Consider the following 26,511-nt stretch of genomic DNA (forward strand, 5'->3'; position numbering starts at 1 on the left):
ACAAAATTTTTTATTGAAGCCGAAACTCAAATAATTTCATTTGCAACATTATAAGTGCTAATAGTGTAATTCGTTCATTTGTCAATTACTATTTGTTAATAACACTGCAATTATCTCAAGTGATAGAAAAAGAATTCTACTTATGGAGTTTAAAAGATTAAATTTATTAAATAGAATTGAAGTAAAATCAATAATTCATGAGCATAAAAAAAACAAAGTTAAAAGTATTAAATATAAGATTTAATTAAGTAATAATTATTCTTTACCTTTCTTATTATAAAAGTGATTAATCTCAAAAAAAATAATATATATATATATATATATATATATATATGACATGCACCAAAAGAAGCAATTAGATAAGGGATGGTGGGGAATTTTAGGAAAAGAATATGTAGGGTAGCTAAGAAGGAACCCTACAAATGAAGGTAACATGAAAAATAGATTGATAAATTTCATTAATTTATTTATCCCATTGATGAGATTGAGCTTAGCATTTGTATTGTGGGGTGGCATTTGGTGGAATTCCATCTCATATTCAAGTGGGTTTGTCCACTCTTTGTCTTTTAGATATCATTGTCACTTCATTATAGTTTCCCCCTCTTCTCACAATATATACATTAATTATTTTTATTATTAATTACATTATAATTTTTAGATTTAACAAAATTTATACTTTAATTTTTATTTTTTAATAATAAATAATTTAATAGTTGAATTTTCATTTTGCTAATAAAATATTATTTCTATTAAATTCACCACTGGTCTGATCAATCGTAATTTTATTTAATTTTATTTTATTTTTAAGAAATCTTTTAAAATATATTTTAATATTAATAAAATATAATATTTTTAAAATCACATAATTAAAAAGTTAATAAAAATAATTATCTTTCTTAAAATATATTTTAGTATTTAATTTTTTGAACCATCTGTTTTTTTTTTTCCTTTTGATGGATGCTTATACTGTTGCCCACTGAACTTTTTTAATGAAATATATTTGTATGATAAAAAAAAAATTGAAAGGCAAGGGTAGTTGAAATTCTTTTTATTGGTATCAGCCTTGAAAATATTGTTGGTTAGTAGAGGCATCATTCCAATTTGTAGTTATTGGGTTGGAAAATTGAAAGTCCTCTCCATATAAAGTCAATGCTAAACCTAATAATAAATCAGAATAAGAATATCCACATATTCTCATTTATAATAATATTAATAATGGTTGAATTTCACGGTCACATTTAAAAAGTAATGGTAACTGATATGAGTCATAATAATTCTTTTTTTTAAATTAATTTTTAGATAAATTAGGTCTAATCTAAATTTAATATAATATCAGAGTCTCTCATTCTATATTGGACCTCCCATAAATATGTCACAACCCAGTAAAAATTATAAACGTAAATGGATGTATTAAATACCACGTCAATTGTTGGAAGGGGTGTTTTATTGTAAAAAGGGAGAATATGCTCTTTTATATGAGTGACTCAGGTTTGATCCAAATTTAATAATAATAATAATAATAATAATTTATTATTTAATATTATATATATGAAATTATTTAATTTATTTATTTACTTTTGAAATAAAATTTTAATTAATTAAAAATTAGATTATTAATATTCCCAAAACAAACTTTTAAATTTAATTTTATTTTTTATTCAACCACTCTAAAATCTTTGGACTTCAATTTATTGCCTACATAAATAAATTTCAGATCAAATAATTTTTAATTATAAAATCTGTAAAACTCTAACCGAGAATAAAATATAACCTCTCTCGTATAATGAACCATACCAGTAGATTTTTAAAAATTATATTTTCTGTATTTTAAAATTTGAGAAATTTAAATTTAAATTGGAAAGTTTAATTTCTGTTTTAAGCTTTTGATTTGATTTTAAGTGTTTTTATTTGAATAAATAATTATATTTAATGTGTATTTATATACTAGAAATATGGTGAGTATTCAGTCGATTCAGTTTAAAATCGAATCGAATAAATCAAAAATTAAAATTTTAATATTTATAAAAATTAAACTGAATCAATTTTGATTAGAAATCAAATTAAATTGAACCAATTTGATTTAGTTCGATTCGATTCGATTTGATTGATTTAAATTTTTAGTAAATTTTTTTATTTTTTATACTTTATTTTCAATATTTTAAAATTTAATTAAAATATTTTAATCTAATCTCTTTATATTATTGAAAATAATATATTATTATCGCTAATTGGTTCAGTTCAATTTTTAAAATTTTTTTTATTAAAATCCAATCGAAATAATTAAAATTTTTAAAATTAAAAATTGAAACGAATCGAAATGAATAAAAAAGTGAATTGAATTTTTAAATTAATTTAATTTGATTTGATTGATTTAAATTTTTAATAAATTTTTTATTTTTTACACTTTATTTTCAATATTTTAAAAATTAATTGAAATATTTTAACTTAGTCTCTATATTATTATCATTAATTGGTTTAGATTGATATTTTTAATTTTTTTTATTAAATCAAACTGATCCGAAATAAATGAAATTTTTAAAATTAAAAACTAAAATAAATTAAAATAAATAAAAAAGTGAATTAAATTTTTAAATTAATTCAGTTTGATGAATTTTTTTTATTTAAATCGAAAATTGTTGGATATGGAGGAGAGGGAAAAAAATAATGGAGAAAATGAGTGAGAAAATAATAAAAATGGGTTAAATGAAATAGTTTGGGCTTCTCTGAAAATAAGTTTTGGGCTCATAAAAAGATGTTTATTTACAAAATAAAAAATTATAAAAATAAAATCAAAACCCATTAATTTCCAAAGCCCAGCTTAATTTTGATTATTGGACTGGACTAAAGAGTGCAATGGGTTAGTCTTCTCCATGCCCAATCGGCGCCGCGCAGAAAACCCTAACCCTAATCCCAAATCACCCATTCAACGGACGATAATATGCACCAGACGCTCATCGCAGCCGCTGAATCTCGTCTGTGAACAATATAAAAAGACTGGTTAAAGTTTTCTAGTTTCTTCACTGTGTAACTGCTGCTTTTGTAGTGATACTCTCGTCTTTTATACTGTAGAGGTACTATTGTCCCATTCTGTAATCAAAATGCATTTGACTATTCAATTTTTAGCTGATTGAATCTACATGGGCTGATTTGATTTGCGGTTTTTGATTCAGTGATTGATTAGACTAGATCTGTACAGGTCTCATTAAGGAATTTGATTTTGTTTGTTTTGCAATCCTGTTACTTTGGAGATGTTTTTATGATGCCTTTGCCATGGTAAACATTTGATATTTCGCTTTGCCTGGTGGTGATATTGAAATGTCTTCCCTTTGTAAGATAATTGATGAATAATCAAGGCTGGAGTCTCGGAAACTGCTCTTTTTGCCAGTATCCTGAAATGGGTATTTGGAAAGCAATACATTGAGCTTCGAGATTTGGCATAATTGTTTTGCCATAGGCCTTTGGTTGGGGAGCATTTCATTTTTATTTACTGAGGTTTAGTGTTGATATAAAATGTTTAAAGGTCAAGGGCCGATATTATTCTTTTTTAAATTAATCCTCCGTCTTTGGCATTGAAAAGATATTAAGATATGGTTTCTTAACATTTTGCTGATACTTCATATATATTTTTTAGGTAGTTTAAAAGTTGAAACACCTGTGTGTCGTTTGAGTATCTCATTCAGGTTTGCTTAATTTGAATGGAAGCTCATCATATTATAAACTAATTAATTTCAAAATTTTGAAATTGGCCATTCTTTTTGAGAATTTTAATCATTTTTATTGAATTCAATCTCTAGAAAATTTTATTTCAGTTGTGAACTTTGTCTGTAATAATACCTGTTTTAATTCATTTGGTTGAGATTGCTTTATTTGGTTTTATATACACACATTAATTGATAAACAATTGTGTTTGACTTTAACCGACTTTCATTAGAAAAATATATTGCTCTTGGTTATGATTTTCCTTTCAAATTTGAACTTTATGGTTGCTGCAGTGCTACCTTGAGGCCAAATTATGTCTCATCGCAAGTTTGAACACCCCCGACATGGCTCTTTGGGATTTCTCCCAAGAAAGAGAGCGTCCAGACACAGAGGAAAAGGTTTTTGATGTTTGTTTTGATCTCATTATTGCTGAAGTTGTTCATAATTCATTGTATATCTATTGTTTTGAGTCTGGTTGATAATCTTGCTTTTTAGATGCTTAGTTATGACTAGAAGCTTCTATACTCTTGGTATGTCTTTGTGATATGGATTCCTTTATTATTTATTTATTTTTGCATTGTTTTTTCTTATGAAAAATTGCTGTTTTCTAAAGTCGTTTTTCTTTAGTTCCGATCATATTGTAGTTTTTCTTTAGTATTAGTTAGGTGCTTGATGTGTTTCTCGTCTTTGACAGATCTAAAAGTATGATCTTTTGGAGGAGAAATTCAATTTACATTTTATTCAATCTCAATGCACGCTCAGGATTTTTATGTTTCAATATAACTCAGTGTTGCAGAGCTTTATGTTAATGGCCTAGCCTTTGTTTGTCATCCAAATTGAATTTTGCATACAGCCAACCAGTTGACATAGCTTTTAATGCAAGACTTTTTAATTTGGTGTTTGCATTTACTACAAATCTGTTGTATATATTTCCATGAGTCTTGTACATGTACAGTTTTTGCATTGTTCTATTCACGGGCCTTGAAATTCACATATTTTAATATTTGTTGTTTTCTGAGGTGTTGGTTTCTTCACTCTCTTCTGTGATGTTTACTGTGGAGGTATTTTACTCTCTTTTATGATGTTTACAGTGAAGGCATTTCCCAAAGATGATCCAACAAAGCCTTGCACATTAACTGCTTTTTTGGGTTACAAAGCGGGGATGACTCATATTGTCAGAGAAGTTGAAAAGCCAGGGTCAAGTGAGTCTCCTTTGTTCCCACACTGGTTTTTTTTTTTTTTTCTTTTTTTGTTTATTGATAAATGCTACTATACTTTTCTCAGTATGTTAACTTAGTGGGATGTCTTTCAGCACGTAATTGCAACTATACTTGTCTAAATGTTATGATGTCTCTCTGGGGCAAATTTTGGTGTCATTCTCTGTTTGATTTGTATTCTAAATACAGTGCTAACTTTTATTCTTTGTTCTTTGTGCTTGTTTCTGAAATTTTTGTACCCTCTGACTTTCAGAACTCCACAAGAAAGAAACGTGTGAAGCTGTTACTATCATTGAAACACCTCCCATGGTGGTGGTTGGGGTTGTGGGTTATATGAAAACACCCCGTGGTCTCCGTTCACTGAACACTGTCTGGGCCCAGCATTTGAGTGAGGATGTGAGGAGGAGATTCTACAAGAACTGGTGCAAGTCCAAGAAGAAGGCATTCTCCAAGTATTCTAAGAAGTTTGAATCTGAAGATGGGAAGAAAGATATTCAATCTCAATTGGAGAAAATGAAGAAGCATTGTTCTGTCATTCGTGTCTTGGCACACACACAAGTATTCTCCTTGTCAATTCTTTCTTTTTAAGTTGCAATGCTTTTCATGATTGAGTTGGTAGGCACTAGTCTTGAGAAACTGAATTCAAAGCTGACTCTAAATCTGATGGTTTAACTTCTACAGATCAGGAAGATGAAAGGTTTGAAGCAAAAGAAAGCCCATTTGATGGAGATTCAGGTAAATGGCGGTGATGTTGCTAAGAAGGTCGACTTCGCCTACAGTTTCTTCGAGAAGCATATACCTGTTGATGCGGTCTTTCAAAAGGATGAGATGATTGACATAATTGGTGTGACCAAGGGGAAGGGCTTCGAAGGTGTGGTTACCCGTTGGGGTGTCACCCGTCTTCCTCGCAAGACCCACCGTGGTCTACGTAAGGTTGCATGTATTGGTGCTTGGCATCCAGCTAGGGTGTCATTTACTGTTGCTAGGGCTGGGCAGAATGGTTACCATCACCGTACCGAGATGAATAAGAAAATCTATAAGCTTGGGAAGACTGGCCAAGAGTCTCACACTGCAATTACAGAATATGACAGGTTAGCACTGGTCCATGTTTCCTCCTATAGTCCTGTATTTAATATTATGCCTCTTGATATTATTCAAGCAAATTCATAAAGATTTTGGTAATGCTGGTAATTTTTCCCCTTCCAAAATTTGCTGATATTTATCATAAATAACAGGACCGCAAAGGATATCACACCAATGGGAGGATTCCCCCACTATGGAGTGGTGAAGGAAGATTACTTGATGATAAAAGGATGCTGTGTGGGACCGAAGAAGCGGGTCGTGACCCTGAGACGATCCCTATTGAATCAGACATCTCGGGTTGCTTTGGAGGAGATTAAGCTCAAGTTTATTGATACTTCCTCCAAGTTTGGCCATGGAAGATTCCAGACAACCCAGGAGAAGGCAAAGTTCTATGGGCGGGTAAAGGCTTGATTTAGTAGCAAAGGAGGGATTTTAAAATAAACTTCATAATTTTTTCTTCTCCTAGAGTTTGAAATTTTGAGTTTCATAATTCTGTTGGTTTGGTGGCCAGAAGTTGGTTGCTTCAATTATTACTGAACCTGTTTGTAGAATTTATAATCAAGTTAATTCTGCAATTTTAAATATATCCGCGTGTGAATGATATCAAGGCCCCAGTTTTTGTCCTTTCAAAAGGGCAAATGATGATTTTGATGACTTTGTTACTTGTGTTTTCAGCACTGATTATGATATTAGATTCATTCCCTGGATTATGATAATGTTCATTTGGTCCAGAAATTAGTTGCTTTTGGAAAAAAATTAAAAACAAAAATCTGCTAGAAAGAAAGCACCCTTTTGATTGTTTTAGGCTCTGAATGTCTTGTAAAAATAATTTTTTATGTGGAAAAAATATTTTGTTGAAAAATAATTTATTTTATATTTATTTAATTGCAATATTCCACCATGGATTCAAGAATCTCTTTGGTTCAGAAAAGTGGCTCGTTAGACCTACCTTGTGAGGTTCAGATTTTCCACGTATTGTTATCACAAAGCTAACCAAACTGGGAATGTCTTGGCTAATTTTATTTCTATAGTATTGCATGGCCAAGGAAGGTTAGTGCTAGGAATGTTCCACAGATTCACCCTCATTTGAATTTAAAAAAAAAAAATGTATAAAATTTTGAATTTATAATTTATGTTGAAATTCTACTCAAAAATAAATTATAAGCTTTAAAAAATAAAGAATAAATAATAAATAAGTACAATCTAATCTGCAATCTTTGCATTTTAGTGCATTATGCATACACGTGTGTTTGAGAAGAGGCACGTGAAGCTAGTGGAGGGTCACTAGTACTGAATGACCCAGAAGTGGAAAAGCAAACTACACCTACCATGTTTCAATAATTTTCTTCAAAAAATACTTTAATATAATTTTTATTGATTAAATTTTTTAAATGTTTTTTTATAAAACAAACTGACCCCAAATCTATCTATTAAATCTTCAATTATTTTAATTTAATATAATTTCTATTATTTAAATACTTATATTGAGAGAAATTTTTTATTTAAAATATAGCAAGGGACTAAAAAATAAGTAGAAAAAATATAAAAACTAACTAATATATTTTTTGTTCTAAAAGAATTAATATATTTTTTAAATAGAATGATTTAATAATTAATCTTCGACAAAATTAAATTTTAAATAAATAGAACAGCAACATAGAAACTAAGTAAGAACAAAAACACTAAATAATTAATTTTATTAAATATAAAAATTAAATAATAATTTTTCATTTTACCATATGATTAATATAATTTGAAATTTTGAGAGATTATATAAAAAAAACATGTAAATTTTATTTTTTAAAGTGAGGTTTTGTTTTTAGGTTTTCAAATTCACCAATTTGATTATTTGAGAAAAAAACATTTCATTTCCTTTCTAAATAATAAAAAAATAAAAAATAAAAAAAACATTAATTTAAAAAAAGAAAACTTACCTTAAGAAAAATTTGCTTTATTCTGTCTCCTCCAAGGCTCCAAAGGCAGTGCAAGTTGAAAACTAATTGGTAAGAGTATATGATTCTTTACAGAGACATTCAATTCCAACTCTAACCCTAAAATTAAAAACTTCGTCAATGAAAATTAAGAATATTTCGACCTTTTTTATTATTATTATAAAAATATTTCATTCGCATAATTTAGAATGATTTATTTTATAAAATGAGAATTTAATTAAATTTTTATAAAATTATATATAATCTTATTTTTTAAATATATTTTTATGATAAATAATTAAATTTTTTTATTTTAATTATTATTATTTTTAAAAAAAAGGTTGGAGAATTGTTAGAAAAGCAAAGGGGGTTTGCTTGAGATGGAGACTTGGATAGAAAAAGGGCGAGAAAAGACCGACAACAGAAAAGGACGGAAATATATGCTTTCTTCTTATCATGGGACCCTTTTCTCTTTTGCAAAATGTCTTGCACGTAAATTCAAAAACCAATTACCTCTCTTTAAAATTAGAAAAATTTATTATTTAATTCATATATTACAGAAAAAATAATTAATAAATTTTTTAAAATTTAAATATTTTAATTATTTTTAAAATTTAAAAAATCAAATAATAAAATTTTTATATTATAAAAATTAAATGATAAATTTTTCGAATGCTGCACTCACATATTTAGTCTGTTGATAAGTGTATCTGATTAAATTTGAGACATTTCAGCTTTTACTCTCGTAATTTTCAATTTTCATTTTAAAAAAATATTTTTTTTGAATGCTAACGAAGAAATATCAAAATGCTAAGTGATTTTTTTTTTTTTTTTATAAATTAGAAGCTAAATTATGCATTTAGCTAATGGAATATTTAGATATCTTTATGGAAAGAAATCTGAATTTAGATATGAGAAAATATTTATTATCTCTTAAATAAATAAATGAAATCCAAAGCAAGATCAAAAGAATGATGCCCCCTTTCAAACATGAGGATTCTGGTGGGATTTAGGGTTAGATAGGCTTTCCTATCATTCTTAGACAAGTTGATTCTCATGTTGACAAAAGAGTCCCATTCAATGTTTTTTTTTAGGTAAAAGAGCCTCTAGTCTCCTCTCTCTTTCTTGGTTTTTTTTTTAATAGACTACAATTTAATCCCTATAATTGAATCAAATTTATATATTAATCCTTATATTTTTACAAAATAACCGTTTAATCTTTATAATTTTAAAAATTAATAAATTAGTCCCTATAAAGTATTTTATTCACAATTTAATCCTTATAATTTTACACATTCAACCAATTTATTCCTTATAGTTTAAATACATACAATAAGTTAATCCCTACATGATACAATAACAGTGATTTAACTATTTTTTCATGTGAGGGTTTTATAGTTTTCTTTTCTTCTTTTTTTTTTTCTTTTTAAATTACAAGAATTAAATAGTTTATTTTTAAAATATAGAGCTAGTTTATATATTTTATTAAACTGTAAGAACTAAATTATAATTTTTTATTTTATAAAAAATTAAAAAATTTATTATATAGTCCTGAAATATGGATAAACTTATTAATTTATTTATAATTTAAAAAATATATTAAAATATACTTAAAATTTTAAAAAATTTATTAATTAATTATTTTATTAAATTTTATCGTTAAATATTTTATTATTTAATTTTTGTGATATTTTAAAATTTATTAATTAAATTTTTAATTTTATAAAAATATTAACTAATTTATCTGTTCATATTAAATATATTTTTAACTTTTCCATAAAAAATATTAACAGAAAATTTAATAGCAAACTTTTTAAAATTTTTTAATTTATTTTTTAAAATCGATAAACTAATTATTAAATAAAAATTTTCCAAAATATTAATCACTACTCTTTGCTTCATTTCTGTTCTGTAATAATTTCAAATATTTGTAGCAGAGGATTCTTAGTTTAGTAATAAAATCTGTGTGGGTTAAGGGGGTAGGAGCGGTGAGAGAGAGAGGGGGTTTGTGATGGAATGTGGTGATGTTTAGTGGTAAAGTTTAGGATTTTTCAAATGATAAAGCTTTTGGCTTTAGCAGTGATTCTGACAAAAGTAATGGGTAGCTCTCATCAGGTTATTTTAATTTTTGTAAGAAAATGTGGGGAATCAATGTGGTCTCCATCATCTCCCATCTCCTTTCTCCTATCTCTATTCTTTTTGCAAAAACTCACCCATTTTCTTTCTTCTCTTCAATCATGGCAGTTTGGTACTGCGTAGCTGTAAGGTACCAAAACAATCATCCTCTCTCTCTCTCTCTCCTTCTCTTCTTTTATTTATTTTTTGAAATATTTGTGTGGTTGCTTTATATTCTTTGTTCTTATGCTTGGCTTTTGTTCACATGCCTATTCAATATGAAAACCCTAGTGTTTTTTTTTTTTTTTTAAGTTATAGTTTTCTGTAGCTGCTTTTTCTTTTCTTTTTATTTCAATAGAAGATTATGTGTGATTATATGAAGATATTGGCTAGCTTTCCCATGATTACCTCTCAATAGTTATGTTGGATTTTTGAATTAGGGTTTGGTTTTTAATAATATCCCATGCCATCCACAGTTGACCTTTAACCTTTAATCCAGAAGGTAATTATCTGGATTCCTGCAATAAGTAATTCTTCTCTCTTGCCTAACCCATGTGTTTTCCCCTCATATATTACATTTCATGATAGTTATAATCATTTTACATGTGAAATTTGATCAAGTGAGGTTAGTGACAAATAGTGCATACAATTATTTGTTCAGGGAATTACTTGGGACCAATAAGGGTAGTACAAGAATATTCAACTTTGTCTATCTAATGACTATGCTTTTCGGTCTGATCTTAGGCTCCGACTCACCCTCCATGCAAGAAACTTGTGAAGGAACCCTTAGGTTTTCGGGGTATTGGATTCTCACTAATGTTTGCTTTACTCGGCCGACATTCTCACTCCCACTTCATCCATCCTTGCTCGCGCGGGTGCTTCCATCTAAGGCGGAACACTCTCCTACTGTTTCACTTTTACATCCTACAGCTTCAGCAAATCGATTAGAGCTTTAAGGGAATTCAATAGCTCGTCCCTAATTCAAAAACAATCGATTAAACGTCTTTATATTTTTGTAAATCGAATTATTTAGTCCTTTTGTCAAACATAAATATTCAAGGCAGCTAATAGTTTCTTTAACAAAAAAAGGCAAGATGGGATGACATGACATAGCTCCCTTCTCCCTTAAGCTAAAAAATTTAAATTTCAAGTTTGGTTTTATGAAATAGAAGGACGTTTTAATTGAATGGTTTTGAAATAGGGACAAAATAGTGAATTTCCTGAAAATCTAGGGACTTGATAGCAATTCTCTCTTATCTTTTAGATCATAATTAGAGGGCGCGGTCGATGAGTTAGGAACCTAACCTTGAAGGGTCTAATCAATAACCAAATGAGGTTAATGAAGGTAGGGTTAGGGATAAGAAAACTGTTTTTCAATCTCTTAATGTAATTCAGCACATAAAGGTGACAACTTTTCAAAGCACCCCAATAGGCCACTCTTTGTTTTTATCTATCCAGACATGAAGGCCCATGCTTTTGATTTTTTTCAAGTATGCTTCTTGAGACAAGGTATAGTATCCATCAAGTTAGGCATCAAGAACATGAACCTTAAAACATAAAAAAAGGAGAGAAATATTGTATTATCATATAACTTTGTCTTTACATTTTCTATTGGTGGGTATAAAGCTTAGCCTAGCTACATGGGTTTAAATTATTCATTGAGAAATGTGGGTGTCTTGTTTTCCCATGGCAGCTAAGCTATAGGATCTCTAGTCTTAGATAATGTTTGCTCCTACTTCTCTGGACCAAAATCAAATGCTTTTCAATTTCTACTCATAATAAGGTTTGTTTATACTCTACTTTATATATAGCTTTGATCTTAATATAGCAATTCACTTATCATCACAGCAAGTTCTGCAGAATTTGCATCTCTTCTCTCTTTTTCTGTTTTGTTTCTGTGAGTATTTGCAACTTTTTCCCATAATTTTCTCTTCATTCTTTGATCATTGTAATATGAGCTTCTGAAAATTTAGTGTTGGTTTTATGAAATCTGCTAGTTCTTGCTAGATTGTTAGAAATAGAACTCACATTTTCTCTGAAACTTGTTAAAGTTAGATCTTCGTCTGTAAAATCATGTTTGTAAAGTGGGGTTCAATTTCTTTTCTTAGAATAACAATTTGGTGAATCTGATAATTAATTTTGCCTTTTGCAATTTTATCTGCCAATTGATTCTTGCAGGCATTTGTGTCTTTTTTACTGCATATGTTGTAAATTATACCTGTGGAGGGACTAATGGCTGTAGAAACTGAAGATGTCATCCCTGATCATTTCGTTACAAGCAGTTACTGAATCACTCTGAAATTATTGCATCATTGATCACTTTCTCCCTCTCTCTCTCTCTCTCTCTCTTCGCTCCTTCTGAGCATTTGACATGAGTCTACTCCTTGCCTGCAGAAATTATTTGCAAACAGTTTCTTACCTTTTCTAATGATGATTACTAATATTGTTTATATCTGCTGTTGTGTGCATAGTGTGCTTGAGCTTCCTCTCAATTAATCTTAAAACAGTATCATAGCTATTATTAGGTTGCATTGAGACATGGTCCTAGGTGTGTTCAATAATTGACAAAAGTAAGAGAAGCATCAGGACATTGTGTTTCATGATTCATGGAAAAGATTGAAAAGGGCATTTCAAGATATTTTAGCTCACGAGATTTCTCAGCACAAATCCTGATAGTTCTTTTCATATTAAACCATTTCAGGACCAGGACTCATGGAAATCCACAAATGAGCAAGGACATCTCTTAGAGAAAACAACTGCTGAAAGCTCGGTCTGCTAGCGCATTTTGCACGATCTAAACAAGTTTCAACAAAGATCAGAACAGGACTATGAGCGGTTTTAGTTCTGAAAGGTCAAAGCCCTGGAATGTTTACACGAGTTCAGACCCTACCCCTTCGCAGACTGGAGTCTTCGACCGAGAAGCTCCATGGAAAAGTTTTGGAACATCAATGAATGCTATTGCCTTTGGATTTGTTGCAACAGCTATATTGATATCGATGTTCCTTATAATGGCAATCTTCGAACATCTGTTTAAGCCAAACCCTTCGTTTTCTTCACCTCAAGACATGATCAACAGTTCCCTCGAATCAGGACCAGTAGACAAACTTGGAAATCCAGAAACAGTAAGTTTTCCATTTCTGAACAATGTTTTTCTGATTCATTAGATTCTAACTGGAATTCAAACTCAAAACAACACGTCCCATAAACAACTTCAACATCAGTGAGTTAAAGCTCATTGGTCAAATCCGAATATTTTCACCCTAAAGTTGGATTGATCATAATTGGTTGTGACTTGGAAACAGGTGGCAGCAACATCATACGCATCTGATTTTTCAGTAGTTATGCCTGGACAGAACTATCCGACATTCATTGCTCAACCAGCTCCTCTTCCATGTACAAGGGAAGGGATATACTGGCCTTCCCATGAACATAAAAAGCTTGTAGTTCCTTAGTTAAATGCTATATAAATATATATATACACTTGCATTTTGGTGTAGAAGGTTGCTGTTTATAGTATAATATACAGAACAGGATGGCTCACCACTTCTTCACTCATTTCTTCATCTAAGTTATCTTTTCTAAGGAATTTTTGTATGTTGAAATTGAAGCAGCAGTAAACTTCTGATATAATTGATAACATATCTCCTTTGTTTAGCCAAGAAAACAGAGGTTGCTGAGTGGCTTTGTTTGCTGGGAGGTGGGGAAGGAGATGGTTGGCAGATTTGGGGTGGTTTTGGTGTTACCAAAGCCTGTTCAGCTAAACTGATTTAGTTGTTGGTAGTTATTCTAACAGTGATTTGTAAACGAAAAAATATTAGCTTAATATTATGATTAGATTGAGGAAAAAGGAAAATTAGAGAATCTTTTCATGTTTGGTTAGGAGGAAATTGAAAGGAATCTGCTATTTTCTCTCTAAGTTGGAAGGGAAGTGAGAGAATATTTTTAAATGACTAAAATATCTCCATGTTTTATGTGTTATTTTTAAAAATTTAGGGATAAAATTATAATTTTATATTTAAAAAGCTATTTTCTATCCACTATTTTCTTTCTTTTATCCAAACACATTTACAAAAGGTTGTTTTCCCTTTTAATCATTATTTTCTTTTATTTTTCTCCTATTATTTTCCTTCTAACCAAACACAATGTAAAAGTTTGACGGACAAGGTTCAAGCAGCGTAAAGGGAGAAGCTTCTGCAGTCAAAACCAAAGAGGGTAATGTTAAAGAGAGGGTGAGTGAAATTAAAAGAAAAAAGAGTTAAAATACTTATTTGTAATTTTACGCTTTTAATAATGGAAAATTACAGTTTGATCCATTAAATTATTTAATTGATGATAAATATTATTTAAAAAAATTGATGGTAAATATTAAATTTATTGATGAACTCAAAGAACTAAGAATTGAATTTAATTGTTCAATTCAACTTATATTTTAAATTATTTTTAAACTTATGGAGAGAAAGTAAACTAATTGGCACTTGAATTAAATTATTTAATTGAAACAAAATTTTAGAGAATAATGTTGTAAAGTTAAAGGAGAAAAATGTTAAGAATATTTTAATATATTTTTAAAATTAAAAGATTAATTAGTAAATTTTTAATATTATAGGGATTAAATAATAATTTTTTATTATTATATAATTTAGATAAAACTCAACAAAATTAATAATTGTAATAAAATTATTAAATATACTTATATCCTAAAATTTCTCATCTTGATGGATTTTATTTTAGTAAATTGAAGTTGATGACTGAAATGAAATAAATAACTAATTTAAGGATAATTATGCAATTAATCGAAATATGGGCTTACCGCTTACCGGAGTTCACAATAATGGAAACTAAAAGAGAGATAGAGATGTTATGGCGACGCCTTCTTTGGAGTTCATATTGTCTTGCGGAGTCAAAATCTCTGCTCACGGCAAGCCAATCCATCAACATTTCATGAAAAAGCCGCAACCCCTGGTGATGATAGCGATTTTAACCAAACTATTGAAGAACTCGCGCACTTTTTCGTAGCTTGTGAAGTGGTTCAATATGCACGCCGCATGTTCGGTAGCAGTTCCCATAAGCCAAATATGGAGTCTGTTGATAAGTGCTTGAAATGAACCCCGTAGTAAGCCCATTAATTTGTACTAAAAAATATGCTGCAATTGGGTGTCCAGTCCTCCAAATTCACATTTCCTTTCGTTCTTAAAGCACGTTCGACTCTTCAAGCAATTGAAGAAAGCATAGACATCCGTGTTCATGCCAAAAAGCTCCAACTTGATTCTGATGTTTATAACTCCACTGCTTTGTTTGACATGTACTCGAAATGTGGATTTTGGATGCTGCAGAGTCTGTGTTGCATGATGAAATTATGCAATTCCTTGTCCGAATGCAAAAGGATTCCATGAACACCAACTCTTCATCAATTGTGGCAGTTCTTCAAGCAGTTGCTCAGGCTAATGCTTTGAGGCATGGCAAGGCAATGCATGGTCTTTGTGTGAGGAAGTGGTTGCAAATGGGATCAGTTTCATAGCTTATGACAGAAGAATTTTTGACAGGATGAGTAAAAATAAACTGACTTGGAGAGCTATGATTGGTGCTTAAATCATTTGTGATTTTGTGCGGGAGGCATTGGCACTTTTGCAGGAAATGATGAGGCACAAATACTTTGCCACTGTACTTAGAGCTAGTGCATAGTTAAAAGTCTCGAGCACAGGGAGATGCATGCATTGTTACACTGTCAAATTGGGCTTTGTTTCAGATTTGATGTGGAGAAATAGTCTAATTCTTTTATGAAATGAATTTGAAAGATACAGTTTCATTTCATATACTGAATGATAAATCAGAAAAGGCTGTAGGCATGTTCCATAAGATGCAATAGTCTGGAATGAATCCATAATTGGCAACCATGGTAGCTGTCCTGCGGGTTTGTGCTTATGGTTATTGCAGTCATTATTATGCAACTATTTGAAAATTTGTGATGCAATGTTCGGTTCTAATCTAAATAAACGTACTAGACGAATTTTTGAATTAATTCGGTTCAAAATTTTATTCGGTTCGCGACCACTAACCATAAAAAAACCGGAAGAGGAGATAAGCTAACACGTTAAAATCAATTATTTATTTATTTTAATATAATCAATTGCTGTGGGTAACTCTTCAAAATTAAGAAATTAAAACCATGCAAATGGAGAATCTTCGTGATTTTCTTCATATAGGTTAGTATGGTTGAAGATTTGACTATAATATTTTATGTAATATTTAAATTTAAATAATTATTTAGATTTTAAAATAATATTAATTTAAAATTTAAATTATATAATTATTTGGAATATTTTTTTGGGAAAGAGTTCCTTTTCTTTATAATTATAACCAGACAAATACCCACGCATTGTGTGAATATTTTAGTTTTTAAATTGCTATTACATAAAATTATAAAATATTAATTTATTTTTAATTATTTATATTTATTATTTATAATAACTATAGATGTATGAAGCTTCTCGCTTAGTTTGATTGACAGAACAAAGAAAATTCTTAATTAGAAAAAAACACAACAAACAAAATTGCAAATCATTTGTGCTCCATGGATATGCCAATGTAAAAGCTATTAAATTAATTTTAAAACGTGATTTTTGAGTTTTATTACCTTCAACCACCATTTTATGGTTGCATATATAAACTTATACACTACTAGGGCTGAGCGTACATCGGTTTAAACTGAAAAATCGAACCGAACCGATTGATTTCGGTTTAATGGTTCGATTAATCGAAAAGTTCGGTTCGGTTCGATTAATATTTTTCAATTCATTCGGTTTTCGGTTCGTTTCGGTTTAAACATGTTAAATAACGGAAAAACCGATTTTTAATATATTTTTATTATTTAAAACACTGGTTTGATTTATATTTTTAAATTTTATATAGATTTATATGAATTTTTTAAATATTATCTTTATATATTCAGACAATTTTTATTGATAAATTTATGTGAAACATTTATTGAATTATTTTACTGAAATTAGAAGAAAAAATTTAAAAAAATACAGATTTCGGTTTAAATCGAATCGAATTGAACCGAACCGAACCGATTTTTATCGGTTCGATTCGGTTCGGTTATATTTTTATAATCGGTTTTTTCGGTTTTTAATATTTTTACAATTCGATTTTCGATTTTTTCGGTTCGGTTCGATTCGGAACCGAACCGACCGATTGCACAGCCCTATACACTACTAACCAATTTTACTAATGGATTAATAGCCGCAGTTCCACATATCACAGGTGCTTTTATACAGACCTGAACGATATTATAGCCTGTTAAATTTAGCCTATTAAAAAGTTTTGCCACACGCTAATAACTGATTTTGTCTTGCATTAGACTCATCAGGAAAGCGGCTTCAGTCCAACTAGTATATGCAGTAATGATGATTCCACACACAATGGCTGATCAATTCTCCCTCCAATTTTCACGGCATCTACTCTATAAAAAAGAAAATGTAACAATTTTTTCAAAATTAAATCAAACATAATATTAAGATTTTCTAAAAGATTCTTTTATATCAATAGAAAGGAATATGAGTGTAACATGATGGAAGACTAAAAGGAGAAGTGCAAATGAATTTATTGTGTAAAAAACGTTGAAAGAGCAAGAAAAACATGTAGTTTTCCTTGTCACAGGACATTTCCCAACAAAATAAGATATATACTTGTCAATATTTATATAGATATGGATATTCAGGTTGGCACTTTCCAGATTTCTTTGCCACCATATACAGTAGCCTGAATTTGAAATGTCATGCAATTTCAGCCATTAAAAGGACTAAAATTGTTTTGGCTCTGTTTGAAATTGCCATCTTTATGCGGAATGCAATGCTGTCCAGATTTGTAGGCAATAAAGAAGTTGCTGTGCCTCTCATGAAAATTTTTCTTTTTCACCATAAGAAATTACCATTAATGCATACTCAAGCTTTTCAAAGGAATTGCCAATCCACAAAACAACAAGTCTTCTATCTCTTCACTTGCATTCATGGAGAGGAAGTTTCATGGTACAAAAAAGAAGAAAGGAACAGGAAGTCTGTAGAGAAGATAAGCTTCTAGTGTAGCATCTCAATTATTCTGTGTGGGTTGTGATAGCTTTGCTTTTCCAAATCCACATACTTTTTTCCCAACACATCCCTCTTCCCACTTTCTGCTTAATACTCTGATTTCCAAGTTAATCTCTTGGATGAACTGATCAGTAAGACCTTCAATACTTGCACAACTTCAACTTATTTCTGCTTCCTACTTGATACATATATTTTAAAAAAGGGGATAATGATGAATAGTGAAAGGATTAATTTTAAACAAAACATTTTCTGTTTTTTTTTTCTTCCAAATAATGTATCTATGAGAATAATAACTGTGTAAATATGATATCAGTATCATTGACCAACGATTGATTGCGACCCCCTTCAAGTGTATGTGGTGTACTTTCTGCGGGCTCAGTGTTTCTTTTTTCTTTTTGAGGCTTTTGATGAAAACGACCCATATCCATATCTAAAGCTGATCTTATGTTTTTTGATGGTCTTGACTTATTTAAACCAGGAAAATGAATGAAATGGAGCAAAAAGAAGCTCTTTTTAGTTCAGTGAATAGTATAGATGGCTTTGCTTTCGGTTTCTTTTAGAAACGAATTCCTGTAGATGCTTTTCGATAAAGGATGATTATTTTTGTGATCACAGCAAAGCCTTATGAAGGTGGGATCGTAACCTCACTCATCTTCTTTGCAAGAACCATATGGTGTTTACAGGATTGTCTGTACTGGTGGATCGTAGCATCCAGAATTGGTTTCATTTACTGCTTCTAGAGTGGAAAGTCAACGTCACAACCCTCAAAAGGAAATTTTACTTGGAAAGGCCGACCAAGACTGTGCTTAATGAACCCTAAGTTTGGAGTCTTAAATGTTTCGTAAGTTGCCAGCCAACCAAAGTTGCACTCTGTCAATTTCATGTTTCATGTTTCATGATTCATTGTATTATCTTAAACAAATCCTAGAGACTCTTGATACATGGGCTTGAAAATTGTCAGGAAGCAATTAGAACTCGCATTTCTCTCGCACTCGATTAAATTGTCCCTTTTCGCTGCATATTTTGCCCTTCAAAGGGGCAGTAGGTAGGCTCTGCGAGGCCAAGCACAAAGTTCAACAGGGCAGCGTTGGATTTGACTTGTTGGACGAATGGACACCGACCTCTTACATCCCACATTTGTACTCCAAGAAACGCTTGACTGGTAACACACCATGCTCGATGAAACAGGCAGCTACCAGATGAGGACATAAAATTACCTTTGTTACAAGATTGAAGGCACCAATCTGGGAATCTACAATAGAAACAGAATTACATTACAGGGGGGAAATACAAGTGATGAGAACAATATTTCAACAAGAATTTCCGAACTTCTTCCCATTCAATCATTATCTCAATCTAGCATCTACCTGCATTTCAACTTACATAGCCGCCAATAACTTGCGCTTTCTTCCCCCTTGCTTCTTTTGAGACGCATGTATTTTTCACCCTTGTTCAAACAGGGCAAGGGGAGAAATCTGCTAATGTTCTGGTTCCAAATCTTCATCAGGTAATACTACAGTTAACAAGGAGTATTTAACCCGGAGAGAAATCCTACCCTTCTCGACAACTAGTCTGGCCCCAGATACAACCCAATAGCCAGGTGTTTCCTGGGGCCCACGCGTCATCTCTGTTGTGTCAACAAACTTCAGAAGCTTGGGGACTTGAACAGGCACTGGGGGCCCCCCAGGGTATACAGCTGAATTTATATTCACATCAGCTGGTCGTGGAGGTGGTTTCTGAACTGATGTGAAGTGATGACTGATTAATGTTGATATGATGCCAGATTTAGGTGCTAACCCTGGTGATCCGTCCCACTCTGGATGCTTTACAGCTGTAGCTCCCGACACAGTCGAGAATCGCAATCGTAAGAAAAGAATATTTTTAAATCCGTATTTCTCAACTTGTAATTGGGCTCCCGTTACTATAGAAAGTTCCTCTTCAGACTCAACTGGAGCAGTACAAACATGAGAGAAATTCTTCCATTGAACTTTCTCATAGTACCTATGATCGTAGAACTCCTGACAGAAATTACCATGTGGATCATCAGCGAGTTGGAAAATTTTCGGAAGAGATGAAAGGTGCTGCAAGTGAATGGCCAAGCGATTGCTTCTTTTGCCTTCTAGATAAAGCCGAAGACCAGTCACTGGCCTCTTACCAACATCAACCTGTCAAGGAACTTACAAATTCAGGTTCCTGTCAAATAAAACACAATCAATTAACAGCTACAACCAGTTTTGGCGCTTTCTATACCATTGATGGATGTACAAATACATACAAATTAGAGCCAGCCAGCCAACCTGTTCCATAGAAAATTACCTAGAGAATATGTTCCAGAACATGGAGAAATGCAAATCCCTGAAATCGTCTATATTTTTGTGTAACTCACAAAACATTCAGTCCATATGACTCTTCACTTCAAAACTTCTAATAGTCAGATTTGAACTCAATTAATAAATCCACCCCTTCAACATTACTTGCTATGGAAGTACTTGATGTACAAGTCCTATTTTCTAGATCACAAAGTATTTATTACCACAAAAATTAAATAACTTGAAAACTACTAAGCCTATCAGATTTGTTTACTTGAAAATTCTACCTCAAAATTATGGCACAGCATATTTAGAATTCTAGAGCCAGCAACAAATTACAGTGTTTCAGCCAATGATGGCCATCTCTTAGCATGTTAATCAATTTAACTATCATGCAAATAACCTAGCAGACACAGTGCTATCCAAAAACATTCTATTATTAATTTGTCATTCATAAGGTCATACACAACATACAAAAGCATGAAACCTTTTTAGTAAAATGACATGGCACAGCCAGGTAAGAAATATAAGAAAAACTTTGCAAAGAGAAGATGCCTTACTGGGGTTGTGTTTACAAAAAGCTTCGGGCCCATGAGACTAAATTGTAAAGATGCCGTACTTTGCTGCTTCCTTTGTGGACCAAGGGGAAGTTCGCTAAACACTGGTGCCCATTGCCTTGGCAGCTGAAATTCCAAAAACTGGTGTAGCTCTTCAATTGGGGGCTTATCTGGAGGGCATAAGCAAAGCCACAACAGTCAGCATCATGATTAAAGAAAGGCAACTGATAGATCATAATCTTTATGAAGAGATCTGAACATGAATCATATGTTAGCAATGAAAAGACCTTTAGGGGTAAGGATCAAAGGGGTTTCAAGAAAGAACTAATAAAGAGCATCCAAATGTAAAACAAATATCAAATTGATCATAATTAGTAATGCTGCTAATCAAAAGAAATCCAATGAAGTTATCTTAAATCAATTTTACTCACATCGTAGATATAGATTTACGGCGTGGCTCAAGAATCCATTCCCTGGGACTCCATTCAATAGAGAAGTAATTGGAATAAAGGACATTGAGATTACATCAGGCTCAAATTGAACAGTGTGTAACCAATCACTGTGGGATAGAACTTTATTGTCACTTCCACCTCTCCTTTTGTAAATTATCATGATATCCTGAAATTGTTGTAATTAAATGAGAACAAGTAACCCTATAATTTGGCCAAAGGACAATCTTATTGATCCTGCTACAATATCAAGAATAAATTGTGCGACAAAACACACCTCCTTTTGAGAATAAGAACTTGAGGAACCAGTATCAGCAAACCTTGGCAGCTGCTCCCTGATTTCCAACTGAGACAATGATGACTAGATCAATTGCCAATGATTAGATGGGATTCCTAGACGAAGATAAGAACCAAATATGTGAATTCATCTGTGTGTGTCAATGTGTCTGTTCACATAACAAGGTTTACAAGTCCCTTAAACAAGGTAAGGACCATTATGCAACGTTTTTATGCCCCCACAGAAAAACAGTACACCATATCCAATTACCAACCATCATACTTTGCTGCTACAACCCTTAAATGATGGTCCATTGCACTATATATAAGTCTCTCTCTCATGATACCACTGGCTGAAATGTTACACTTTAGCCACAAAACCCTAAAAAGGTAACAGAACACGATTCTAGCCCAGGACAGATAATCTTTGGGGGAGAGCTTAAAGTAGATGGGGCAAAAGAGTTGAGGAAAGATGCAGCAGCACTTTATTCTCAAGAATTTCGCTGGTCAAAGATTACCTAAATTAAGCAGAAATTTATACACATCTTTTTTTTAACCTGAAAACAAATTAGATAACTAGTATGTTCTGAAAATTGAAAACAATTCAATGCTCAAAATTGAAAACAATTCAATGCTCAAAATTGAAAACAATTCAATGCTCAAAATTGAAAACAATTCAATGCTCAAAATTGAAAACAATTCAATGCTCAAAATTGAAAACAATTCAATGCTCAAAATTGAAAACCAAATACGGTAGAAAAAACAAACTTTTCACAAACCTTGTTATTCTGATAAACTCGTTCAGAAGCCATGGTATATTGTCCACTGGCATCTAAAAACCTCTTATCAGCCATCTCTTTTAGTCTCTTCTGTAGGTCAGCTGGTTGAAGAATAGATGAATGCTGCTGCTTCATACATATGACGTCCTTCCCACCCATCTTCACGCCAACAATAATATGAGTGCCAAACATTTCAATAAACCTGGAAAAGTGAACTTATTGTCCAAATCTCAGTTCCAAACTTAATATAGCATATAGTTCATTTTAAATGGCAAGCAATTTTCTACCTCCCCTTGATGTAATATGGACAATTTTGTTTGTCAGTATAGATTAGTAAGGTACATAGATGATCAACACAATAGAACAATGAAAAATAGGCCCAAAAACACACATTGGTTTGTTGATGCCACATCTACTCTTTCTTTTGTATTAAAATGGAAAAAAGGGACCTAATTAAAGTTGAATGAAAGGAACGGGTCTACGTTATTTTTGTTTAGGAATTGGGAGAGAACCAATAGCATTAATTAAAAAAAGTTACAATTTGCTAGAATTTTTCATTTAGCGAATTTAAAATTATGCATTTTTTATCCTTAAACTTTTGTGTCTTTATAAACAGGGATGCTGTGAATATAACAAGGGAAGTCTTTTCGCAAAAAATCTTTCAGATGTTTTAGACAACTCTTCTGCTCTTTTTAATTCCACGATCCTCATTTCTCTCTCCCTATGAAGTATGAACCTTGTTAATGGGTTTGACCTTCTCTTTTAGAATATTTAAACTATTATGAACAGAATATGCGCTGTAGCTTGTCTCAAAATCCAAATAACCATTTTATGATTTTAAAATCATCCTGTTTGTAAGGCAAAAACCATAACAAAAATAGACTAACAAACAAACATGTCAAAATCATGAAAAAGAAACTAGCAGTCATATAGAAAAAATCATTAAAAAAATTGCTTTTAAACTAAGCTGAGACATGATGATTGACAGCAATCTCATCATTTGCCTAAACTACAGCTGTGAATACTTACTTTGCTAATGCTGCAGGTTCCCATGATGATGGAACAGCCTTTTTAACATGATCACGAAGTACCATTTGAGATTTCTCTAATGCAACTGTATAAAGAGTAATGAATACCCCATCAGAAGCCAGAGTTTTAGTATTAGCTGCATCTTTCTGCCAACAACCTGTAAATTCAAACATGGAATTGAACAGCCCAGAGGGAATTTTTCCAGTCAATGACATTTCCTGGTTGAATTGCTCAGACATCTGTGAGAAAAGAAGAAAAGATAAGAGAAAGTGAAGGTAAGAGATACTCAAAACATGATTAATCCATATATATGTATGATTACTATTAGTTTTTTGGAAACATAATGCATGCAACTCATGGAAGAGGGTAAATTTGTCCCTTCACACAGCCACACAGCATCTTAAACAATAGTTTACTATCCAAGAATCCTCAGCATTTAAATATTTTACCAACTCTATACAAATTCAAACAAAAATGAACAACGTACTCTAAAAATTGCAAGTAGTAGAAATTTAGATTTCATAGTGATTGCTTGTCAATCATGACATAGCAATACCATACAAAGCAGTGCACATAACAGAGAGAATACTTAGTCAAGTGCAAAGAGTTGACACAGGATAAACAAAACAATAAAATGCATCAGTTCAATGATGGGGCTATAGTGACAGTTGATGCAAATGGTGCAGGAGAAAAAACAGAGTGCTTTATTAAAAAGTATAAGAAAATCCATCAATCCAAGGAAGCCATGCATTTTAGAATAAGAATGCATATAATTTCCTATCAATTAGTAGCCAACCGTGCATAAGAGCAATAAAAAGTCAATCCATATAACTGGGGATTAAAATTAAAAGGTAATGACAAACAATAAACAAATACCTGCTGGAATGAGAGGACATCAGATCTAAACCTTGTCCGCTCCCCTTTATCACACTTTATTGATTTGGACACATTTGGTATTGAAATCCCACCGGGCAAAACAATCTCTCTGCCCACACCTTCATCAATCTCAATTAATTGTGAATCCTTTGCGCCTCCTTTACAATATTTCAACCTTAAATCTGTTGTTATATCATATCCACGCCCTATGGACTCAATTGCAACCTCAGCTGCCTTTGGAGCTGGAAGTCTAAGTGCCATTACTCAGCACATCACTGCACTTCCAAAATGCTGAACCATACCCTACATAAATTAATTAAACACAAATTTAGCCCTAATGCTGGACCACTAGCTAAATCAAAATAAACACGTTTCTAAGTATATAAAATACATGTGCAAATCTCAAAATAAATAAATTCAATTTTTCTTAGTCAAATACCAAATCTGAATTCCATATTTAATACAGGACGCCCATTCTTGTATCAATTCAACATGAAAACACGCACGTTTTACGTGTAAAGGAATACATAAATTCTATTCTGAGTATCAGCTGCAGCTACACATGCACAAACTTACACGCGCATTATAAATAAACATTTTAAAAATAGAGCAAATTATAATATATGAGACCAAAGACATCTATATTTTGGTACATTTTAAACAAAGAAATCTTCAAAGTTAATACACATGAATAGCTCAAATTAAGAAAAAAATCACACTATTCGGTAAATCTAATAGAAACTCGACACCTAGTTCATAAAAAACATATTTAACTTAATGTAGCTAAAATTCAACATCCTTAGTCGAAGAGCAAACCCAAAACCCATAGCAATACAGGATATGAATTGTTTGCTCAATCAACACGAAAACGAGCAATTCTAAGCATAAGAGAACTACATAAAATTTCTCTCAGATTTGTAGCTAGACAATCACAAAGTTCACGCATTTATTTAACAAAAAATAAACAAAATAAAGAAGAGCAGAAACAAAATAATCACATATGACTACAAACGCATATATTTAGCTCAAATTAAACTAAATTCCCTGAAAATTTCATCATCAAGCTGATCCAACTTGCACAGTGCATCAAATCAAACTTGTTTAACTAACATAAATCAAAATCCACGCAATTTTTGACTCGAAAACAGATCTAAGCTCTTTCATGCAAACTAACACATGCATACATAACCACATATAGACGCAAACTCCATACATTGCTCACGCCGAGAATCAAAAACTTCGCAACGATAGGTTTCTTCAATCCCTCAGATGATAACAAAGATCGAGCTCAATATACACTAAAATTCACGTGAAACGGAGCTCATTATCATCAAGTTTATTCAAAAATTTCCTCCACAAACCGCAAGATTTCGCGCAGGTTGCTAAACGTCTATGATAGATTCCACTGAGGATTTTAGTAAAGGGGGAGACAGAGGAAGAGAAACCCTAAGCTCATAGGCAGAGAAAGCAAGTGAAGTGAAAAATGTGCCAGGAGAAAAAAGAGAGAATTTTAGTAAAGAGAAATAGCTCAAATAAGTAATATTTTAGTTTTGACCAGAGAAGTGTGAGATTCTAATGGCATGTGACTGACTGTGACCTAACTCCCTCAAACAGATGACACGGTGGTAAGGGATAACTTCACTGCCTGTGACCTAATCGTTATTAACCCTTCAGCCGCTGTGAATGGGCCGACATTTAAGTTTAAATCAAAAAATCGAATTGTACTAATCCATTCCAACTTATTGATTTGGTTGGTTGAAATGTTGGATTTAATTTGATTAGTATATTTAAAATTATTCAATTTTCTATTTGATTGAATTTGATTGAATTTAAACATTTTAAATTACCGATTAAATTAAAATAACTAATTTTATTGGCTAGGTCCAAGTCCAAACTCGAACCCTCTCATTCTGGTGTCCAACCCAGCACCCAAAGTCCTCCCCTTTTGGCCTTTCTCATACCTAATTCAGAGGTTCTCTCCATTCCTGATTTCCTTCCGAGCCCGAGCCCGAGCCCGAACCCCTATTCACTCACAGTCAGTTAAAATTAAAATCCTTAACGAATCCTTAAATTCCATTAATCTCTTTTCCTTCCACTGTCAATC

General features: G+C 31.6%; 3 protein-coding genes across 10 annotated transcripts; 2 read left to right on the forward strand and 1 right to left on the reverse strand.

The window, feature by feature from the left end:
- Nucleotides 1-2,914: 2,914 nt before the first annotated feature.
- On the forward strand, nucleotides 2,915-6,786 carry LOC110618566 (60S ribosomal protein L3-2). Its single transcript, XM_021761720.2, has 6 exons — nucleotides 2,915-3,071; nucleotides 3,993-4,097; nucleotides 4,791-4,901; nucleotides 5,170-5,474; nucleotides 5,598-6,007; nucleotides 6,152-6,786. Exons 2-6 carry the CDS (start codon nucleotides 4,013-4,015, stop codon nucleotides 6,408-6,410), a joined length of 1,170 nt encoding a protein of 389 aa, XP_021617412.1. The 5' UTR covers nucleotides 2,915-3,071; nucleotides 3,993-4,012; the 3' UTR covers nucleotides 6,411-6,786.
- Nucleotides 6,787-9,900: 3,114 nt separating this feature from the next.
- LOC110618764 lies at nucleotides 9,901-13,600 on the forward strand. Of its 4 annotated transcripts, XM_043958051.1 has the most exons (4): nucleotides 9,901-10,196; nucleotides 10,790-11,554; nucleotides 12,747-13,167; nucleotides 13,348-13,600. In XM_043958051.1, exons 3-4 carry the CDS (start codon nucleotides 12,874-12,876, stop codon nucleotides 13,495-13,497), a joined length of 444 nt encoding a protein of 147 aa, XP_043813986.1. In that variant the 5' UTR covers nucleotides 9,901-10,196; nucleotides 10,790-11,554; nucleotides 12,747-12,873; the 3' UTR covers nucleotides 13,498-13,600. The 4 variants fall into 4 exon arrangements, with proteins under 4 accessions (XP_043813986.1, XP_021617694.1, XP_021617693.1 ...); XM_021762002.2 differs by lacking the exon at nucleotides 10,790-11,554; XM_021762001.2 differs by lacking the exons at nucleotides 9,901-10,196; nucleotides 10,790-11,554 and adding an exon at nucleotides 11,574-11,828.
- Nucleotides 13,601-19,332: 5,732 nt separating this feature from the next.
- On the reverse strand, nucleotides 19,333-25,948 carry LOC110619368 (MACPF domain-containing protein At4g24290). 5 transcript variants are annotated; one of them, XR_002488666.2, is made up of 9 exons: nucleotides 25,621-25,948; nucleotides 24,408-24,710; nucleotides 23,532-23,770; nucleotides 22,503-22,704; nucleotides 21,725-21,808; nucleotides 21,430-21,616; nucleotides 21,002-21,168; nucleotides 19,516-20,297; nucleotides 19,333-19,384 (listed from the first exon to the last, which is right to left on the reverse strand). XR_002488666.2 is itself a non-coding variant. In XM_021762767.2 (8 exons), the coding sequence occupies exons 2-8, from the start codon at nucleotides 24,666-24,668 to the stop codon at nucleotides 19,611-19,613; spliced, it is 1,827 nt and encodes a 608-aa protein (XP_021618459.1). In that variant the 5' UTR covers nucleotides 24,669-24,710; nucleotides 25,621-25,948; the 3' UTR covers nucleotides 19,333-19,610. The 5 variants fall into 5 exon arrangements, 3 of the variants coding, with proteins under 3 accessions (XP_021618459.1, XP_021618461.1, XP_021618460.1); XR_002488665.2 differs by having other exon boundaries at nucleotides 19,500-20,297; XM_021762767.2 differs by having other exon boundaries at nucleotides 19,333-20,297.
- Between the last annotated feature and the right edge of the window lie 563 nt (nucleotides 25,949-26,511).

This window comes from Manihot esculenta, chromosome 7, assembly GCF_001659605.2.
Source record: "Manihot esculenta cultivar AM560-2 chromosome 7, M.esculenta_v8, whole genome shotgun sequence".
NCBI lineage: Eukaryota > Viridiplantae > Streptophyta > Magnoliopsida > Malpighiales > Euphorbiaceae > Manihot > Manihot esculenta.